This window comes from Choloepus didactylus, chromosome 17 (assembly GCF_015220235.1).
Source record: "Choloepus didactylus isolate mChoDid1 chromosome 17, mChoDid1.pri, whole genome shotgun sequence".
Classification (NCBI taxonomy): Eukaryota; Metazoa; Chordata; class Mammalia; order Pilosa; family Megalonychidae; genus Choloepus; species Choloepus didactylus.
Genome location: NC_051323.1, coordinates 17,450,426 through 17,470,299, shown reverse-complemented (window position 1 = coordinate 17,470,299; position 19,874 = coordinate 17,450,426). Strand labels below are relative to the sequence as shown.

The window sequence follows — 19,874 nt, the reverse complement described above, 5'->3', positions numbered from 1 at the left end:
CTGCAGGGCATAGGATCTGACTTTTCCAATGACAAGAAATACAATGGGAGGGAGTAAGAGGAAATTAATACCCCACGGGGCAAACTTTGACCAAGGAAGGACAGAAGACAGGAGGGAGAACAGGTAAATTCCCTCCCATCAATCTCAATGTAATGTTTCAGCCAGGCATGGTGTTTCCGTAGTCTATCCAGAGACATCCAATGTGGGTGAGTGACCGCTGTCTCTTTGTGAAGCAGTAGCTAATTCACTAAAGCAAAGCTTGTATTTTCCTCTCCTCCTTTCCTGCCTCACTTCTCCTTTCCCTCACTCTAACTGCTCTGGGATTGTACCTTCCAATACAGCACTAGCACCTAAGCTTTGCCTCAGACTGTCTTCTACGTAACCCAAGTGAAGACAATGACCTCATCCAAACCATATCTTCAACCACCACTGACACAACACTCCCAACTGATTCTCCAAACGTCATCTCCAATCCAGACTTCTCTGCTAAGCTCCAGATCCAACTGGATTCCAGTGCCAAATGGACATCTCCACTTGGACATTCTCACAGGCACCTCAAACTCATGTCCAAAATGGAACTCATCACTTTCCTCCCAAACATGAGCCATTCTCTTGTGTTTTGGGGGAGACACAGATGGAAGACACCCTAAAAGAACACTCAGTCTGTCCAAAGGGGGAAACAGAAGAGTTAACTAACAATCACAGGGGAAACGGATGGTTCTGGTAGAAAGCAGTGGGGTAAGAGCATGAAGAAGAGAAGGAAGCCCACTCTATGCCAGGCTCTGTGCTTGATGCTTGTATGCATTATCTCATTTAGCCTTCACAACCACCCAGGGGGGATCATGATTTCCATTCTGCAGCTGAGAAAACAGACCAGAAGAGAGAAGAGGTTAGAAACTCTGCAGTCTCAAACCAATTAAATCTGAGCACACCTGGAAAAAGGCCCATATTCTTTGCTGCCTCCAGAAGAGGAGCACCTAACAGGCCACAGGGATTGGAGATATCCTGAGATGGCCACACCAGGGCTGTCTTAAAAATTGAACAGGATGCCCCCTGTGGGGAGAACAGGGAGGTGGAGTGAAAGGAAGGAGGCAGGTAACATTCTTGGCAGTGGGAAGAGATCTGAGAGTACAGAGCGGTGAGGGAACTGCAGGCGTCACCAAGGCTGGAGCACAAGGCACATGGGGAGAAGCAGCCACCTGAGGGCCTAGAGAGGTGGGCAGGAATGAAGTCATGGGTGGCCTCATGTGCCATTCTACAGAATGTAAATCTTATATTCTAGACCAATGGGGGAACCATTTCAGGATGTAAAGCAGGGGAGTGGCCTGGCCCAGTCTGTATTTTGGAAAGGTCCCTCTGGCAGCAGGGTAGAGAACTGGTTGGAGAGAGGCAAAGCTGCAGGTAGGGTAACCAGTTTAAAAGCTGCTGAAGCAGAACAAGAAATTATGTACAAAGTTAGCAGCAGTGAGGGAGGGGGAGACAAATTTGAGAAACTGTAATGAAACAAAAACCAAGCAGGACTGGGTAACAGATTAGCTGAGGAGAGTGAAGAAGTCAAAGAAAATGTGCAGGCTTGTAGCTCATCCACCCCCAGAACACAGAAGAGAAGAATTCAGTTTTGGACATGCTGACTTTGAGACAGACAGTGGGACTGTCAGAGGGAGGCGCCAACAAGCAACCGCATGAGCAAGTCTAGCACTGAGGAGAGTAGTTCAAGCGGTGAGAAACCACGGCCAAAGGAAGAGGATGGAACAAGAAAGCCCTGTCCTCATCTAAGGGTGCCACCAGGAATAGCCCTGTCTTGACCCTCAGTATCTTAACTGCCAGCGAGAAGCAAGTCAGCAACTTGGGGAGAAAAGACAGGAACACAATCCACTCCCAGGGAAAGGACAGCCTTAGCTCTGGAGGAGTCCACTTTGGAGAGGTGAAGTGAGATGGAGACTCTCTGGTATCAAGATACAGCAACCCTTCTCAACCAGTTCGGTGACAACTCAGTTAGGTGACAATTACACCTAAACACCCCAAGGCACTCCTTCTTATAATAAATCATACCCTATGCAGCTAGAACGATATTAGCCACATAGCATCCTTGGGGATAATAAAAAAACAAAACAAAACATAACAAAAAAAACAGTAACCCAAATTGTTTCCTTTGGGAACCCAGTTGAGAAAGGCTAAGGTACAGAGCAGACATCCAATTCCATATCCCACTGACCTTCCCGGAGGGTGCTCAAACTGAAAACGTGCCCAAGACCACTGCAGAGTCCTCCTCCTTCTGTCTACTCCGTCCCCTCCCAAGAGAGGAAGCAGATATGCAGAGGGCCTGGCCTAGCTGAAGCAGCTCCCAAGCACCAAAGATCTCTTTCTCCAGCTGAATTTGAGCCCTAGCCCTTTGGAAGCTTGGGCTGGATTTTCCCCAAAAAGGGGATGAAAGAGAGCATCAAGGAGCCAGCCAACTAAACTAACCTGGGGCTAAGCGTCAAAATGCCAGGGGACTGCTCAGGTTGGGACTACTGGGTCCCAGCCTGGAAGTGTTTGCAACATGTTGGGGCCAAGGCTGGAAATCTAATTCCTTTTTCAGAAGCTCCCTAGGTGATTCTACTTTGTACCAGGGTTTGATAACAGCATTTGTGACTTCCATCCTTTCTTACTGGCCCGCTGTTTTGATTTTCCTGTGTTGTTCAGTAAATGTTCCCTCTGACGAGCCGTACATCTTGTGTGGAGACTCTGGCCAGTGCATCAGAAAGTCAGCTGGGGTAGTGAGCACACCACTACCCCAGTTCCAAAACCCAGACTGAAAAACAGTGGAAGACCCAGGCAGCAAAGTCAAGGCTGGCAGGGGTTACTCACTCCCCCGCCCTCCTAAGGCCTAAAATGGGCTCAAGTGTTCCCCCTCCCCCCACCTCAGTCCAGCCCTCTCCTCCTTGCTCAAAGTAACTTAGCTACCCGTGAATTTGAAGGACACAGCATTCTAGTGGTCACTCCAGAGAGGAACCTTCAAATTTGATGTAGCCTCAGCCTCTCTTCTCTTCCACTCCTACTCTAAGGTGAATGGCCCGAGTCCCACTCCCAACACCACACAGAAAGGACTGAAGCAGAAGTTGCTTTAATCAAGGTGTGAAGTCCTTGTTCAAGGGGATCTCACCTAACCTTTGGTGGTGGAGTCTCAGCCTACCCCCCACATGCCCTGAGGCCCCTCAGGAAGGATGGAGCAGCCAATCAATAAATTCTGGCAGAGCCCAGGAACTAGGGGAACCTGGGACAAGGGGCAAGGGTCAAGGGTAGGGCACTGACAGGATGGGGGTAAAGCTGAATGGGATCGAAGAGCTTTACACACATGGTTCTACCTGGGGGCCAGCTGAGGTAGCTGTGCCTCAGGCACAGCGGCACCAGGAGGGCCTGAGGGTCGAAGGGGACAGCAAGGAAAGGCGTGCTTAGGAGATGAGGCGACCGTGAAGCCGGCGCAGCTGCTCCTGGGTCAGCACCAGCCGGTGTCGCTGTCCAAGGCCAGCCGCACAAGAGAAGGTCACTTTGCCCATGTAGACTGTGTCGTCCTGCTGCTCCTCCTTGGCCTGGGGGTGGGCAAGGGAGACACGACCACAGGTCAGGGGCTCAAACTGTGGGCCACTGGAAGGGACTTTGGGCACTGAGATCAAGGCAGCCCCTGGGAGATGCAGGTTTTGGGTTCCTGGGTTATGGTGACCATATTTCCCAAATCAAAATTGGTGTGCATGGTCTGTCGGGGGGTTTTGAGCCCCTCTGGTATCAAAAGGCAAGGAAGATGTTTAGGTGCTAGAATACTGGAATTTCTGGAGGCATTACAAATGCTTTTGAGTTATTTGCAGGTAAGATTTAGCCAGATAACCTAAGGGCTACAATTGTCAGACCTATCCCAAGGCCACTTGAAATTCTGAGGGGAGCAGGGAGGACCCATCTGAGCTCTTCCCACTGCACCACTCCCCTCCCCATGATCCCCCTTACCCTGAGGAAGGCTGATGAAGGGAAGGTGGCAAAGTCAGTGGGGACTGTGGCTCCAGGGCGCTGAGACACTGTCTCCTTGAGGACCTCATCCTGGGGGTTAGCACGTGTTCATTTAAAGACTCCCCATGGGCTAACACAAAACCTCCCTGGTCTCACATGCGCATGAAATCCAGGGCAGCAAAGACTAGTCTTCTCAGTCACACTTTTGCTCTCTGCTCCTACATATCTCACCTCCAAGCCTATCTCCACCCACAAATCCTGACTCTTTAAAGCCCAAGTGAGATTCCACCTCTCTGGGAAGCCATCCCATCCATTCTACCCCATGATGGTCTCAGCTGCACTCTGAACCACACACTCTAAGGCTGGTCCTCTCTATCTCTTTTCACTGTGTTGATGAGAATTTGTCTTCTGTTTACATCTAAACTGTGAGCCCCCAAGGCAGGCACCCTGCCTCCCACGCCCACCCCACCCACCCACCTCCCTCCCTAGTGCACCATCTAGCACAGGGCAGGGCCCAGAAAAGCTCTGAAAATGCTTGCTGAAATGAATGTGCTAAGGGCTCCACCAGGGAATGCTCTGGAGCATGGCGTGTGGGGTGAGAAAGGGCAGGGTCTGAACTGACCTTGAGCTTCTCGATGGTGTCACTCAGGGACTTGAGCTGAGCAACCTGCTCCAGCAGCTGGGCAGAGGGGCTCTTGGCAGCTGTGGGGAGACAAGACTGGTGAGACCCCCTAAGGCCAAGGCAGGCAGCAGAGCCGGACTAAGGGTCAGCAGTGCATGACCACATGGAACAGGCACTTAAGAGGCACCTAAGAAAGAGTGGGTAAATCAAGCAAACTGCAGAGTGGGGCCAAAGAACACTGCTGGGAAGAGCATCTCCAATGTGGGGACTGCCGGGGCAGGGGCTAAACCCGGGAGACGGCAGGGGAAGGGGGTGTGTAATTCATCACAGGGGTTGGCACGTCTATACCGGGACTGGTGCGAGTGATGTCTACTACATGGGTGTGTGTGCTCAGCTGATTCAACATCTCCAGCAGCTGGTTGGTCTTACGATACAGCGCCCCGGTAGCTAGCTCAGTGCCAGGGCCCTCATGGGGTGGGATGGACAGCTTTGCCACATGCAGAGGAGGCAAGGCTGCTAGGGATGCCTTCATCTGCGATCCCTGTGGGAGAGAAAAACAGGGTGGTGGGAAGAGGTGCTAGAAGTCCCCTCCCATCTATCAATGGCACAGGGATACTCCGCCCGTACCCTAGTGCTTCCTGTGGTCCCCTCACCTTGAGGATACTGTTCTCATGCTGGAGCTGGGAGATGTGTAGCCTCATGGCAGAGATCTGCTGGAGCAGCAGCGGGGAGTCCTTCACCAGCCCCGGGCCTGGCACAGACCCTGGAGCCTGCCCAGGGGCTCCCCCTGTGGGACCACAGCAAGGGGCATCAGCCCCAGTGGAGAGGGTTGAGGATGGGCTCCACCCCTGCTCCTCCCTTTCTTCACCCCCTCCTCTCCCACCTCTGGTCCTGGCTGCACCCAAGGAGGAAGCCTCACCCTACTCCCCCAGCCCCGATTCCCACCAGCCCTGGTAACCCCCAGCCAGGGTGGGTCTCTACCTCGCTGCTGCTCTTCTGTGCTCGGGGTAGCCCAGGGGAGCAGGGAGAGAGGAGGAGAGAGGAATTAGATGATCTGGGTGTGAGGGGGACACACCAGAGGAAGCCCGGACATGACCCACAGGAAAGTCCTTTTTCTGATCACCATACAGGAAGACCCCTACTCTGCCCCCCAACCTTTGGGGGAAGTGCAGATATGTATGAAAGGAAGGTAGGAAAAGGGGAATGAGGCCATGAGCCAGGGTAAGCCATGTGAGGAATGAGATAGCATGAGTGTGCACTAGAGGAAACACTCGGGGTGTGAGGCTGTTCCTTCCGCCCTATCCCACACTCCATCTCCAAGGAGGGCATGGGAAGACGCCAGAGAACCCAATATGCCTGCCACTTCTGTGCTCACCACCAGCAAGGCTTAAGTTGAGGAAGCAGATTCAGTCCCTCACTGCTCTAAGGCAAAAGACCCTCTTCTTAGTGGGAAATTCCATAAGCTCAGAACCAATGTTTGTTTGTTTAGCCTGTGCTAAAATAATATAACGTGATATTCTGGAAACGACCCCCAAGGAATGTGGAGCTATCTGTACCACAGGAATCTAAAGCCACAAATGTACCTGATCACTTCCCAAGATCAAAAGGTGCCAGTAAGTGTGTCATTAATGAGAAAAAGAACCTAGGTGAGGTCAGCTGATCACACCCAGGAGCACAAAGGGAGGTCTAGAGATCCTAGAGTTTAATTCCAGGGCAAGGAGTTTGTCTTCTAGAGGTGGAAGGGGTAAATAAGAAAACTCAAACTATATGGCAGGTAAAAACCAAGATGGCAGTGGCCACCTCCCTCCTTGGTCAGGAAACTGGGAGATCAAGCCCAGAAGGAGAAACACTCCAGGTAAGGAGACCTGCCCACACTGAGAGACCAGACAAAGGTCAGAACACAAGCCCCAAAGGAAACTGGGTAAATTCAGCAATGGAGAGGGTCAGATTTCCCAGTGCCAAAACCTGAAGGCCAGATTGAACAAGGCTGTCCTTCAGAGACCAGGGGCCACCAGTACAGGAAGAGCAAAAGGATGGAAGAAGAAACCACACCACAGGGAGGCCCTGTGAGCTCAGTGGGGAAAATATAGTGCCCAGTCAAGAGGAACGATCAAGAGCAGGCATCAGACAAGGCTGGATACCCTGCCGAGTCAGCCCAGCCCGCTACATGCCGAGGTCCCTCTGGGAAATTGGGCCGGAACCAAAAGGCCAAACTGCAGACCCAGAAGAGACATTTACTAGAGTCCAACTGTTGTCATCATTCTGAGCTTCTTAACAACTTGGTAAAGGCCCACTTTGGTCAGAGGGATTCTGCACATATCTTTGGGGGAAGCGAAAACTTGGTAAAAGCTGGCACAGAGTGAAACTGGGCAAGCACATTCCTGGCTAAAAATCTGGGGGTAAGACAGGGGCAGAAAAGTTAAACTGAGGCCAAGGACAGGAGGCAGGCCATTCATTCTCCGCGGGGCCGGAGCTGCCTGTCCCACCGTACTCACCACCAGCAATGCCAGAGACAAGAGTAGCAATACCCGAGGGAGGGGGCCCCCGGAGGCCTTCAATTGTGCGCTTGGACTGGCTGTTCAGCCGCTGCTTTAGTTCTGCCTTTTCTGCCTCCAGCTGGTCAATGTCAGCCTGGAGTGCATCCATCGTCTCCTCAAACTCTCTGTGAAGGACAATCTGGGCTTGATGAGTGTCCCCTCCCCATGGTCCCACCCATGCTTTTTGGTCTTGAGAGGTCTCTGGAGCAGCCCCCCTAGGGAGGCAGCAGGGGCAGCACAGGCTTAGGTGCGGGTGATGCAACGGGGTTGGCACTGGGAAAGGAAAATGGCGTCTGCTGCTCTGGGAGTCCCACTGCGGAGGGCCTGGGGAGGGGCTGGGTTAGGAGGCAGAGAGCCTCCAGTGGCAGCAGGGGAACTGGCATGAGCAGGGCCTCAGGGAAGGTGCCTGACTTCTCCTTCTTCTTCAGCAGCGCCTGGGTCTCATCCAGCCGAGTCTGGACTTTCTCAGTGCGCTCATCCGCATCCTTGGCAGCGCTGTCCAGCTTCTTTTCCAGGAGGCTCAGCCGCACGTTGGCCTCACTCAGCTCCTCCCCCTGGATGAGGGCAGAGAGCTTCTAGTTCCCTGACATCCTCCCCACAGCCCCCAGGGACCTGGGAGAGACCATGAGTAACTCCCTAGAGGTCCCACCTTGCTTCCCAGCCCCACAGATCCTGGGCCTACTCCACCCTCACCTTGATCTTGAGTGACTTCTTTAACTCCTTGATTACTGTCTCTCTATCTTCAAGCTTCAAACCCAGGCCTTCAGCATCTGTGATCTCTGCACGAAGGGCTGCTGCCCGCAGCTCAACTGGAGGTGGCTAAGAGGGCGGGCGAAGGGAGAGATCACCAACATACTCCTTTCCAGGGAGATCCAGCCATAGGACATCTTGTCGCCTAGCCAGGATGGAGCTACCCAGATTCCTTCCTCCAGCCTCCCAGCCCTCCCACAACTAACAGCAGCTCGGCAAGTCCTGCTCCTCCAGGCCTTAGGAGCCCTGCCTGGAACCCTCCACTGACCTTGCTGGGGGGCCGCTCGGCATCGTACTCCCCCTCCTGCATGGCTGTGGCCAGCTTGTTCATGGTACTGATGAGGATGTTGCATGACTGGCGCAGACACTCATAGGGGCTGCTGGAGGGGCTCCCGTAGATCTGCAGGAGCCAAGGGCAGTAATGAAAGCCCCATACCAGCCACCTGACTGCCCTTTCTGCCTCTGCCAACAGACGTACCTGCTCGCCTGCTTTGAAAGCCAGTTCCTCCAGGGTGGCCACAGGCAGCCCCTCATTCTCTGCCAGTGGGGCAATGAGCTGGGCAGCAGCAGCTGCCACCTCCTGCAGCACAGCCACCACCCATGTCAAGTGTTTCCTGCAGTCTAGGAGGGTGTCGGAGACCTGTGCAACAGACCAGAGTCAGGAGCCCAGCCTGGGTCCGGCACCACAGCTCCCAGCTACACAACCCCCCACCCCCACTATTCTTATCCCTGTGACCAGAGCCAGATAAAGACATGCTAGGCCCTCCTGCTTCTCCCCAGCTTCCTTTCCTTCCCCACTTGCAGCCCTAAACCTGAGGTCCAAAGGCCAGTGCAGCTGGGATCCCAGGAGCATCCGTCCCTGGCATTCGCCTTCTGATCTTCTTACAGAACTGGCGGATGTCACTGCATGATGTTTCCAGGTCCCGGAGCAGAAGGGCAATATCTGAAGCTTCCTGCCCACCCTACTCAGGAAATAGGAAATGGATGGGGAACCGAATCAGCATTAAGGCTGGGGGTGAGGAGGTGGGGACCAGGAAGGAAGAGGAGCTCCAACAAATCTAGACATGCTCTCACCTGCAAAAAGGCACGTAGCCGTCCCACCTCCACGCTCATGCAGTCCAGGGCACTCTGGGTGAACTGTGAGGATGGAAGCATGTGGCTGTCAGTCTCCAACAGGAGCCCTTCTGTCTCATCACCATCTCTAAGAAGTCCCCATCCTCTGCCAACCCCCATGCCTAAGTGGGTCCTCTGGCTTCCCTGATCTGCCCTTGGTGACTTGCCCTACTCCTGTGTGATATCCCTTGGGGGTCTGATCTCTTGACCTGATGCCCCCACTAGGCCAGACCCTTCACCTTAATGTGGTCAGCCAGCTGCATGGTACAGTCCTCAGGCTGCTCAGCAAGGTGGATGCTGTACAGATGCTGAGGAGGGATGACAAAGAAACAGACAGTGTTCAGGCCCTGGAAGGGTGGAGAAGTCTTCCCAAACTGTAGTTTGAGGCCAGGTCATCATGGGACTCCAGAGGTACAAGAAAATCTCAAACCCCAAGCAGATGCATCATAAGGCAAGTTCAGCTAAGAACAAACCAAGCCTCAAGCAACCAGTGTGGGGAAGACATCCATGGATACACTGGTGATAACCCACGTCAGGAGCCACCTTCCCTGTCTTGCCCCAGACCTGGTAGTACTTGATGGCCTTAGTGAGAGGCTCCACATTGACAGTCTCGTCCAGCTGATCCTTGTGCAGCAACTCAATAAGGAAATCCAAGGAGCGCTCGTGAGCACTCATCTCAGGGTACAGACTCCCCACCTTCTTATAGACGTCCACACTGCACTGAGACAGGGCACTAGAGACCAGAGAAGGGCTCTGTGAGGCCAGGGTCATCTGAGCCCAGGGTCTGCCAGCAGTCTCAGTTCCAGCATATCTCAGACCCTGGGCCCTGAAGACAGAGGTCAGGGCTCACTTACTGCTCATAGCGGTGTAGTGTGGCCTGCAGCAGACTCAGTGAGTACACTAGCCCAGCAGCAAAGCTGAGCTGCTCCCCTGCAGCTCCTCGCAGCCCAGGCCTCTCTGAACAGTTCTCGCTTAGTTCAAATTTCTCCTGGGCCTGCTTCCGGATCAGCTCTGCCTACGGGAAGAAAGACCAGGAACCTGGGACTCTGGGAAAAGAGACTCAGGAATATGGGACACCGAGCTTAACAGCTATAAGGGGGGCATGGGCACTCAGGGGAGAAAAAGGAGAAACAGTTCTTAGAAGGGCAGAGTCTTGCATGGTGAGGTGATTAAAGGAGGTTGTGAAGATTTAGGATATGGAGATAAAAGGGTGTTTTGACCAATGGGACTATGTTCTTTCCTGCCTGAAAGTTGCCGCTCCTGCAATGCTATCCTGCCAATCATCCCCCTGGCCAGCTCCTGGTCACCTTCTGGGTCTCAACTCGAATGTTACTCCTTCATGACACTCCCTCCCTCCATCTAAATTAGAGTCCCAATTGTGCTCTCACAGAACCTGCCACTCCTTCACACCATGCATTTGGTAATATATATTCACTTGTGACTTGGTTGACTTTGTGGGCACAGGCGCTGACTGCCATATTCACTCAGCATTCTCAACGCACGGTTCCCAGCAAGTTCTCCAAGGTTCTACAGAATGTGTGATTGCTCGGCCGTACCTTGCAAATGAGACGGGGCATGAGCAGCAGCACCAGGACACAGTCGTGGTCCCCACCTGGCCGAAGGAAGCTGTCGGGCATGAAAGCCGTCAGCAGGGACATGTGCCGGTTGGCCTGGATCACCTCCATCTGCCTCAACTCCATCTCAATTGCCTGTGAGGTGGAGATGGAGAAGGGCTCTCAGCTAGGGTGGAGAGAGCCCCAGAAGCCCCACGCCTTGCTCCACAAGGCCCCTTGCTTTCAGGACCAGGCCGGGTCAGGTGCCCTCCAAACCACCACATAAGCACCCTGTACCCTGGAATATGAAGCAAGAGCCCCACACCATATCATTCCATGGTTGTATCCAAACCAAGTTCCCCAATACTCGCCCTCAGGCCCACCCACTCTCCCAACCTTGGCATGGGCCTTAGTCTCAGCAAACTTGATTTTGAAGTCAAAAGTCTCTGGAGGTGGCTGCTGCTGCCTCTCCACAGATGCTTCCTGCTGGTTTGTCAGTTCTCGATTCACATCCTGGGAGCAGAGACAGATAGTGAGACACTGCTGGTCACAAGGGAGCCCTGGGGTGATTGCAGATGGAGAGCAGGGGTGGGGAGGCACCTGTAGGTGGGCAGTCAGCTGGCGATACTTCTTGATGGTTTGCTGGTAGTCTGCAACTGTCTCCTGGGCTGCCTCCACACGCTTCTGGGCCTCACGCACCCGGGCGCCCGCCATGTCCAGCTGCTCCCGCAGCTCCAGTTCTGTTTCACGTGCGTTTTCCTGCAGCTCATCGTTCATCTCATTCATTGCTTCCTGGAAGGCCACATGGTAGTTGGGGGCAAAGGAAAGCCAGGGTCAGTGTGGCAGGGCCAGGATGGGTCCACTCACTACACACACCCCTCTCAATGTCAGGGGTCATATGTCAATTCAAATACCCACCTTCAAATGTCAGAAATCTGAACACCCTTCAGTCAGGGGTCTGCTCTTTTCTTACCAGGTCCCCCACTGTCTCCCTTAACTCCCGCACTTTCTCTTCTAGATTCAGGTTCCGGTCTGTCAGCATCTCCACCATCTCCTCAGCACCCAGAGCAGCATCCACCTGGGTTACAGGGACGGAATAAGGAGAAAAGCTGCTGAAAGGATCTGAAGAAGGCCAAAAGGAGAGCCAGGTGGGGGGACTCAGGGCGAGGGGCTGGGCTCCCCACACCTGTTCCTTGAGCTCATCAATGGTGCTCTCTGCCTGGGTCAGCTCCTCCTGCAGACGCTCCCGCTGTTGCCTCACAACTTCCAACTCTTGGTTCTTCTTTTCCATGAGCTTCTGCAGTTTCACATGCTCCTGCTTCTCCGAGGAAGAAAGATCCCGCATCCTGTGAGGAAGTAGGGGAGAGAAGGGAAGAGGGAGAGCCTGTGTCAGTCATTGGGCGGGGGCTGCTCTGACACCTCTGGAGACGAGAGCATGCACTCCAGAGCCAGTGGCTAGGGGACCTACCTGACCAGGGCATCCTTGAGACGGACATTCTGCTCCTCGAGCTGCTTGAGCTGGTAACTGGACGCAGCCCCATCCGAGCCTGGGGAAGACCATGAACACTTTTGGACGTGGCCCTGACCCCACCATCTGGCCCCCAGTAGCTCCTGGCCCCTTACCTTTTTCCTCAATCTCAGCCTTGAGGATCTCCAGGTCAGTGGTGAGCTCATCCACACGCTCCTTCAGAGCCTCTACCTCCTGCTGCAGGGACTCCGCCCGCTCTTCAGCCATCTCTTTGTCTAGAGTGGCCATTTCGATGGCATCAGCAGTGTCAGCCATTTCCTCCATGTAGCGTTCCTTTGCCTCCAGCGCCTCCTTGGCTTCCTGAGGATGGGGTGGAAGTTGGTGGGGGTAAGAGCACAGAGATGCCCTGTGCCACCTTTTTGCATGCTCAAGCTCTAGTACAGTTTCCAGTACATTTCTTTGGGCCCCTCAGCCTCCCCAGCCACCCTCATTCACCCCGAATCCCACCTTCCGCGCCTCCTTGAGGCGCCGCTGCAGGTCTGCCTGCTGCTCCTGCATTTTGCTCTTCCATTCCTGCACCTGCTCTAGTTGGATCTTGTGTTTCTCCAGCTCTTTTAGTTTTGCCTTGTCTTCTGCCCGTTTGAGCCGCAAGGTCTCCAGCTTCTCCTCCAGGTCCCGCACCTGGGCCCTCAAACTCTCCTCTTCCTGTGAAGGAGAGGCCCCTTGGTCTGTGCACAATCTACCCCTCCTCCCCTCCAAGGCCGAGCTGGAGCAAAGAAGACAGGGATATGTACAAAAGTTGCCCCAGCCCTAGGGTCAAAACCAAGTGTCATACAAACATCTGAAAGGAAACCAAGGCCTGGAATAAACAGGGAAAGTGTGGAAGAAGGGAGGAAAGGAAAGAGTAGCTCAGTCAGTGGTGGGATACCCATATACTATGTCCCAACTCTTCCTGTTCACGTTCTGGTTCTCTCCTGGGCCCAGGAAATTTTCAAGACTCAGCCAAGTGTCACAGGCTCCTTTGTGTCTCAGTACTCTGCCCTCCCCACCATCCCCTTCCAAAGTCCTTACCTTGGAGGGGGAAGGAAGTGGAGGGGCCGCTCCAGGAGAAGTGAGGGCCGGCGTGGGGATGATGGGTGCTGCCAGTGGGGTCTGTGCTGGGGTGCTGGGCTCACTGCTGCTCAGCTCACCTGCTGAAGCCGAGCCAGAGGGGCCCAAGGAGCTACTGGCCCCGGCCACCCCAGAACTGGTTGGGCGGGTGGGCTATTCAGAAAAGTCAGGGCAGACCAGAAAGAGAACAGGGCAGGAGTGGTAAAAGGAAGGGAGCAAGAATATAAGAATATAACAAGGGAAAGAAACAGAGAAGGGGAAAGGCAGAAACAGTGTATCAAAGCACAATGAGAACAGAGAAACGGAGTGAAAGGGAGAGGAAAAATGACACAGAGAGTCAGAGTGAGATAGTGACAAAGGACAGGGGAGGAGGGAACAAGGGGTGGGGGAGAGATATGATTATAAGCTCCTCCCTTGGCACTGACCCCACATTCCTCCCAGCTCTGGCACTGCCCCCTTAGAGCAGAATCAGTCCCTTACTCCCCAGAACTCCCTTCTGTGACCCAATTACAATCATTCTAGCAATTTCTTAATACTCCCAGTCCCGTCCTTGCTCTGGACTTGTCCATTCCTCCCCTCAAGGAAAAAAGAGCTTCAATGTCATTCCCAGAGAGGTACAACAGATTGGAGTTTGTTCTCTGATCTTCATGCTCCCAGAGAAGGATGGGCTAAAAGGGACAATGGGGCTGGGGACCGTCAGGCTCTCCACCCCTGCTAGACTTCCCTACTCTTGCAGGGTCAAGCTTAATCTCCCTCATCTGTTCATTTCAGGTAAGAGGACTGGGGTGAAAGCTGTACCCTTCCTTATTTAGTCCCCACCCTGTGAAAATCACTGCCGAGCCTCAGAAACTCCCCTCCCCCTATCACCAGACAGATGGGCAACAGAAAGGCTGCCCTCCCTGGAGCAAGGTCAGTCGAGCCAACTCCTCTGTCATCTCCCTGCCCCAAGACGAAAGGGCTCTAGTCGGGCAAAACACTGAGGGGGTATGGGAGTGTTACGGGGTGGGGTAGGGGGTGGCCCTGAAGACCCAGGCCTGCCCAGTGCTCTCCCAGCAGTGCTCTCCCAATAGGCTGATGCCCCTAACACTGGAAACCTTGCAGACATACCTACCTTCTCATCCTCTGACATTTTACACTGCCAAGTTCTTCACCTCTCTTCCAACCCCCACCACCCCCAAAAATAAACAACTGGTCCACATTCCCTTCTTCAAGAAAGCCTATCTTGATTAACCATAACTCCTCTCACCTCTCTTTTGTACCAAGCTGCTGGCTCAGACAACCTCCTAAGAGCATGAAGTCATTTTCCCAGGAGGTGCCTGTCACCATCCCTGGCCTTCCCCCCACCAAAGAGAACCCAGGATGCCCTCTACCAACTGCGACTTGCTCACACACAGGAACACATGCATGTACATGCCTGACATGCGCAGGTACACACAGCAGAGGCTGGCAGAGGACTGTTATTTCTCACCTTGGGCCGCCGAGTTGTGGTCTGGACAGGCAACAGGAGCCAGAGGAGGAGAGGTAGTCAGGAAAGAAAAGGATTTGGCAGAAGAATGGACAGCAAAAGGGACAGCAATGAGAGCAGAAGAAGTAACAGGAATAGGGCCCCAATTAGACACCCCTCCCTGCCACCCCATCGTCTTCTCCTGTGAATCAACCTGTTCCTACTCCAGGAACCCAGAACTCCTGTTCCCCCTTGGCTTCTGCTCTCAGTTTTGTCCAACCCACCCAGGGCTCACTCCTTCAGACACCCTGGAAATCCCAGAGTCCCAGTCTCCTAGGCAGAGCCCCAGGAGACCAAAGGCAGCAGCTGGGAAGGTCTCCAGGGACCAGGCCTCCTGCACACAGCCTCTCACACCCCAGCCTGGAGCCAAGGCCCCACCCACACACCACTCCCAAGGACTTTCTGGGCTCAGCCCCTTCCCTTCAAGTGCTTCTTGCCAAAGGAATCCCTAGAAACCCTGTGTTACAAGACAGACAGGAGCCTAGAAGAGGGAGATCAAGCCCCTACGGCAAAACAGTGCTGCTGTCCTCCCTGCCCCCTCCCCCAAGATCAGATCCCGCAGCAGTCCCATCCCTAGGGCATAGGGCTCAGGTGTCAGGACCATGAATGCTGCGTTAGCCAGAAGCCCAGAGCTCAGCAAAGCACCCAGCCCAGCTGCAGGGAAGGAGGCAGGGTGAGCAGCAGCGGAGGGAAGCTAATGCCCTAAACCGAACCCAGAAGTCCCTCAGGTCACAACAAAGTGGTAAATGATTTTAATTCCAACTCCCAATTAGTTTTCTTGCTACCCCATGTCCCAATGCTCCGGTGAAGCCAAGATTCAGCTTGGGCCCTGTTTCCAGGAGACACTGGGCCCAAAGAGACCACCAGCCCCCAACCCCACCCCTCCAACCCCTGACTAAGCCTCCGGAGCTTGGGGTCAAAACTGATTAAGGGTCCCCATCCCACCTTGGTAGAGCCCCACTGACATAAACACCAGGGGAGCGGGTGGGGGAGGGATGCTGGGGGGAACAACCAAGAGTCATTCTAGCAAAGGGGTAAAGCAGGCCTGCAAGAGGTACTGAGGCACCCGGGCCTGCTTTTTCAGATTCCACCACAGGAAACTCCCAGAGCGCACTTGCCAAAGAGGCTGCCAGAAGGCCAAGCACAGACCAAAGAGCCAGGGCCCAAGCAGGCAGGGCAGGGAGCAAATGCTTGGGCCCAGGATGTGGGGCATGGCAGTGACATACACCTCTCCCTGCCCCCCACTCCTTCATCCAGCCCACCTCCCCCCACCAGGTAGACAGATTAAGTCAACCTGCCCCCACCCCCACCCCAGCAGCCTGCTGCCACCATCTTCCTAGCTACCCAGCAGCAGGACCAGAGCAAACAAGAGTACCTTTCGGGCGGTCGGTGCCTGTCTCATCATTGCAGAAAACCAAAGAAAGCAGGGAGAGGAAAGAGAAGGAGGGACAGCGGAGGATGGACAAACACACGAGGGAGGGACAGGCGGAGGGAGGGAGGGAAAGAGACCGAACAGAGGGAAAGGCGGCGGAGACAGGAGATTAGTGCATCAAATCCCAACAATGCAGCCTCAGCTTCCTGGCCGGCAAAGGGCTGCGGCCCCGCCGCAGAGGCCCCCGCCGGCGCACGGCGGGACAGCCAGGCTCCAGCAGGCACCAGAGAGACGCCCGGCCCAGTTCGCCAGCTTAGGCTGATGGCAGCCTCAGTGGCCGCAGCACCAGCTCCACCTGACGTCATGCACCCACCCTCCTCTGCTCCGTGGGGGTGGAGCCACGGCTCCTGGGTCACCTAGCAACCGCCCAGGGTGCAGCTGGCTCCTCCTTCTCTCCCTGACTGGACCGAGTCCTGCGCAGAGCCCGCCCGGCTCCACCCTCCCAAGAATAGGTTCCGGCTCCTCCCTGCCCCAAAGAGCTTGCTCCAAGGAACTGCGGCAGGGGCCACCCCAGAAATAGAATGCTATGGGGCCGAAGCATCACAGGGCAGGGGCACAGGACCCCTCACACTCCTACTTCCCTCACCACCACAATCCCATCACCTCCATTTCTGCCTCGTACACACTGACCACCCCCTTATGTCTCTCTCCCACTAGGTCTCATCAGGCACACATACCCAGAGCAACCCTCAGCAAGGGCCATCAGTTCTGGGGGGCACTAAGTGATTAAGACACCTTGGGGAACATTCCATCTGGGCAGTAGAACTAAATGATGTGCTTAGCCCCTTTCCCCATCCTCCCCTGGTTGTGGACTGGTTAAAGCCTGACTCCAGAGGGCTTTCAGAAAGTACTGGACATGTACACAGATATCTGGAATTCTCTTCCACCCTCCTCCTCAAAGCGCATTCATTTGCCCCTGGAGCTAGCTGCCTATCCACCTGAGGTGAGGGCAAGGGGCCCAAGGCTAAGTGATCTGCTGCCAGAGAACCACCAGAGCATGAAGGTGCTGTATCCCAGCATAGGCAGTCGAGGCTGGGCTTTGCCCATTTCTCCAGGCAGTGCCAAAGCCCCAGGATTTGATCATGGCTCACAGCCTAGCCCAGGGTCTGGTCAGGCCACAGCTAAAACTTCTACACAGAGTTCACACTGCAGTTCCAGGCTCTTCTCTATTCAGTAATCTGAGGTCACATGGGACCCCAACCAGGAAACAATAACCAAGGGAAGAATCCAAGTGTCTACAACCCTGGAATGGTTGCATCCTTCAGTGCATTATTTTGATTCTTACATCCCCATTCTGACCCAGAGCCAGGGCCCCAAAGCAAACACCAGAATGTGGTCTCTTCCATGGAAAGCCTCAAAATGCTGAGGACTCATCACCAACTAGGAGTCCAAAAGGAGATGCTTTCCTCTCCCCTCCTACTGCCCCTATCCAGTAGCTCTCCATGCAATGTCAGAAGGGCCTGTGACAGGCTGGCAACAAGGAAATCACAGCATTGTACACAGAGCACAGTACATATGGGTCTGACAGGTACATGCAGGTCAGAGGCAGGTGGGGCAGAGGCCCAAGGCAGGGTCTGGTGGGAGGAATTAACCAAGGCACTTAAAAGTAAGTGGGGTTGGAGGGAGTGACACAGTTAAGGCAGCCCAGTGTTGGCTGATGGAGGGTTGCTAGGGGTGGGAGGTGGGCCTCAGGCATAACTCCAGAGGAAGAATTTGGGAAAAGACAGATGTGGCTGCTTCTTGGGGGCCCACCCAGAGACAGCCACATAAAGACCCTCAGGCTTTCCAACTCGGGACTGTTCTTCCTGTGCTCTACTCCCTGACCTCCTGCCTCCTCGCCCAACCATGTTACTGTGCACTTTCTCCACCTCCAGTCTCCCCAGCCACCACCCCTGAAGCTTGGACTAAGGGAGAACACACTGCAACCCAATAAATGCTCTATTTTATGCTCTTTATGGAGTCAGGTGCTTGGAATCTCTGGCTAGGAGTCTTGGCAGGGGAGTGGAGTAGGGGGTGGGGGATATATCGTCCCTAATGAGTGCTACCTGGACCTGGTGTCCTGCACTCCTCAAAGGAACTATGAAAGCCAAGGTCACCATTTCCTCTGGCCATCCCAGCCCCAAGGTCACACACACAGGCATGCAGCAGCCCAAGGACATGCAGGACAGCTGGAGTGGGGGGCTCACAGTCCCCATCCACCCAGGCATAAACAGTAAACACACCACCTTCTTAGGCTTCAGTCCTCGCTGCATGAGGAGTAGGAAAGGGCAGAGTTAGAGAACACACGTCACACTGTGCCAGCCGGCCAGACATCCTGGGTATAGGGCTTAAAACCAACTCAGGAATATACAGGTAAGACGGAGGAGAGTCAGGTCACTCAAACCCTGGGCGAGATGAAGGGTCTCTTAAGGATCACCTTCCAAAACGTCCACACTCTGGCTCAGAGAAACTGGAGAGTCTGGAGCCCACCTTACCCACCCTGTGCAGAGTGGCAGGGGGCACTGCACACAGCCTAAAACAGATGGCAGAGGACCTGACTCCTCGCCATTGTGAATGGGAGGACTCCTTCCTCCTGCAGCTCCTCCCCTATCGCCATCCCAGATTCTTTAGACCTAGGCATCCATCGACACCACAAGGTAGAAAGTTGGCAACACTACTGGGGTCAGACCCATCCTTCCCAGCTATCATTCGACCCTAAACTTCTGGGCCCTAATAGTTTCTCCCTGCTCACCTTTACTCTAGCCCTAAAGTAGCCAATCATACCCAGAAAGATTTCCTTCTCAGGGAAGTTAAAGAGACTGAAAGGCTAACTCAGTTCAGACCTATTTATTGCTTCTACCTGCCTAGCACTGGGTCGTCCTCCTCCTTTCCTTTTTCCCCTCCCTTTTCCTCCACATCACTTCCCATTCCTACCCTCAAACCACTCACCAGTTTACTGGTCTTTGCAGCCGCATCAGTTCCCTCTGTAGAAAGAAAACAGAAACAGTTAGTTTGTATGGAAGGGTGGAGAAAGAGAAAATCCTGGTGGGCTGGGAGAGATGTAACAAAGAAATATGGTGGCAATGGAAAATCTCAGGATCTATTGGGGCCTTATGTCATGGGTAGAAGTCCTAGGGACTCCTGGATGTGGGGAGGCAACTTGAGTGGTTGTTACCTCTTTTGGGGACTTTTGAGGCAGAAGAATCAGGTGTCTCTGGGGAAGTAGTATCTGCTCCATCTTCAAATACCTGGATCTAAGGTCACAGAACAGACTCAATGTAGCCAGATCAAGGATGGCTGTAATAGGCCCCCCACCCCAACCCCCAAGCAAGTCTGGGGCAGCGGGCAGCTTCCCTCATGAGGGATCTCCAATTATTCCTTCTTGCCGCCACCTCCCACTCTCCCAACCAGTTTATTGCCCACTCCCAAGAAGAAGGAGCACCAGCACACCAGCTACACATGCAACAGAGCTTGTGCACACACATGCACACACACAAACAGAAGCAGGGTATGAGTACCTGGGATTGGCGCACAAAGATCCCATGCCCCTCTTCACAAGTGAAGTACTTCCTGCCTTGGACAGTTCCATCATTTTTGCCCTTTGCTTCATCCAGGATCACGCCTACCCATTTGCCAGTGGCAAAGAGTGTGGCTCCAACATAGGCCACAGTGCCTCGGTGGCCTTTTCCAATCACCTCCACACGGGAGCCCACACGCAGAGGCCGGGAACTTGCCTCCGCACTCATCCTGCTGCCACTGGGTGTCTGAAAGAAAGACAAGTGTAAACATACACAGTCAGAGGCCTCACATCACAGGGGTCATCCT

At 54.2% G+C, this 19,874-nt stretch overlaps 1 protein-coding gene across 9 annotated transcripts in view; it reads right to left on the bottom strand.

Annotated features, from left to right (window-relative positions):
• Window positions 1-3,090: 3,090 nt before the first annotated feature.
• DCTN1 (dynactin subunit 1) overlaps window positions 3,091-19,874 on the bottom strand; it is a 29,196-nt gene continuing 12,412 nt past the window's right edge. For 3 of the 9 annotated variants that reach the window (XM_037807233.1, XM_037807234.1, XM_037807229.1), the window contains exons 2-32: window positions 19,568-19,813; window positions 19,225-19,303; window positions 18,999-19,033; window positions 18,296-18,316; window positions 16,014-16,031; window positions 14,603-14,623; window positions 13,096-13,287; window positions 12,532-12,729; window positions 12,180-12,384; window positions 12,025-12,103; window positions 11,743-11,902; window positions 11,530-11,634; window positions 11,157-11,348; window positions 10,953-11,069; window positions 10,560-10,712; window positions 9,858-10,018; window positions 9,568-9,736; window positions 9,243-9,311; window positions 8,965-9,027; window positions 8,703-8,852; window positions 8,369-8,530; window positions 8,159-8,290; window positions 7,834-7,959; window positions 7,552-7,694; window positions 7,099-7,265; window positions 5,585-5,599; window positions 5,257-5,390; window positions 4,952-5,144; window positions 4,604-4,683; window positions 3,982-4,071; window positions 3,091-3,572 (exon numbers count right to left, since the gene is read on the bottom strand). In XM_037807233.1, the coding sequence (XP_037663161.1) occupies window positions 3,435-3,572; window positions 3,982-4,071; window positions 4,604-4,683; window positions 4,952-5,144; window positions 5,257-5,390; window positions 5,585-5,599; window positions 7,099-7,265; window positions 7,552-7,694; window positions 7,834-7,959; window positions 8,159-8,290; window positions 8,369-8,530; window positions 8,703-8,852; window positions 8,965-9,027; window positions 9,243-9,311; window positions 9,568-9,736; window positions 9,858-10,018; window positions 10,560-10,712; window positions 10,953-11,069; window positions 11,157-11,348; window positions 11,530-11,634; window positions 11,743-11,902; window positions 12,025-12,103; window positions 12,180-12,384; window positions 12,532-12,729; window positions 13,096-13,287; window positions 14,603-14,623; window positions 16,014-16,031; window positions 18,296-18,316; window positions 18,999-19,033; window positions 19,225-19,303; window positions 19,568-19,795 (3,795 nt within the window). In that variant the 5' untranslated portion in view covers window positions 19,796-19,813 and the 3' untranslated portion in view covers window positions 3,091-3,434. Of the gene's footprint in view, window positions 3,573-3,981; window positions 4,072-4,603; window positions 4,684-4,951; window positions 5,145-5,256; window positions 5,391-5,584; window positions 5,600-7,098; window positions 7,266-7,551; window positions 7,695-7,833; window positions 7,960-8,158; window positions 8,291-8,368; window positions 8,531-8,702; window positions 8,853-8,964; window positions 9,028-9,242; window positions 9,312-9,567; window positions 9,737-9,857; window positions 10,019-10,559; window positions 10,713-10,952; window positions 11,070-11,156; window positions 11,349-11,529; window positions 11,635-11,742; window positions 11,903-12,024; window positions 12,104-12,179; window positions 12,385-12,531; window positions 12,730-13,095; window positions 13,288-14,602; window positions 14,624-16,013; window positions 16,399-18,295; window positions 18,317-18,998; window positions 19,034-19,224; window positions 19,304-19,567; window positions 19,814-19,874 lie in introns of those variants that run through there. The other 6 variants (XM_037807231.1, XM_037807232.1, XM_037807230.1 and 3 more) reach the window with 6 other exon arrangements.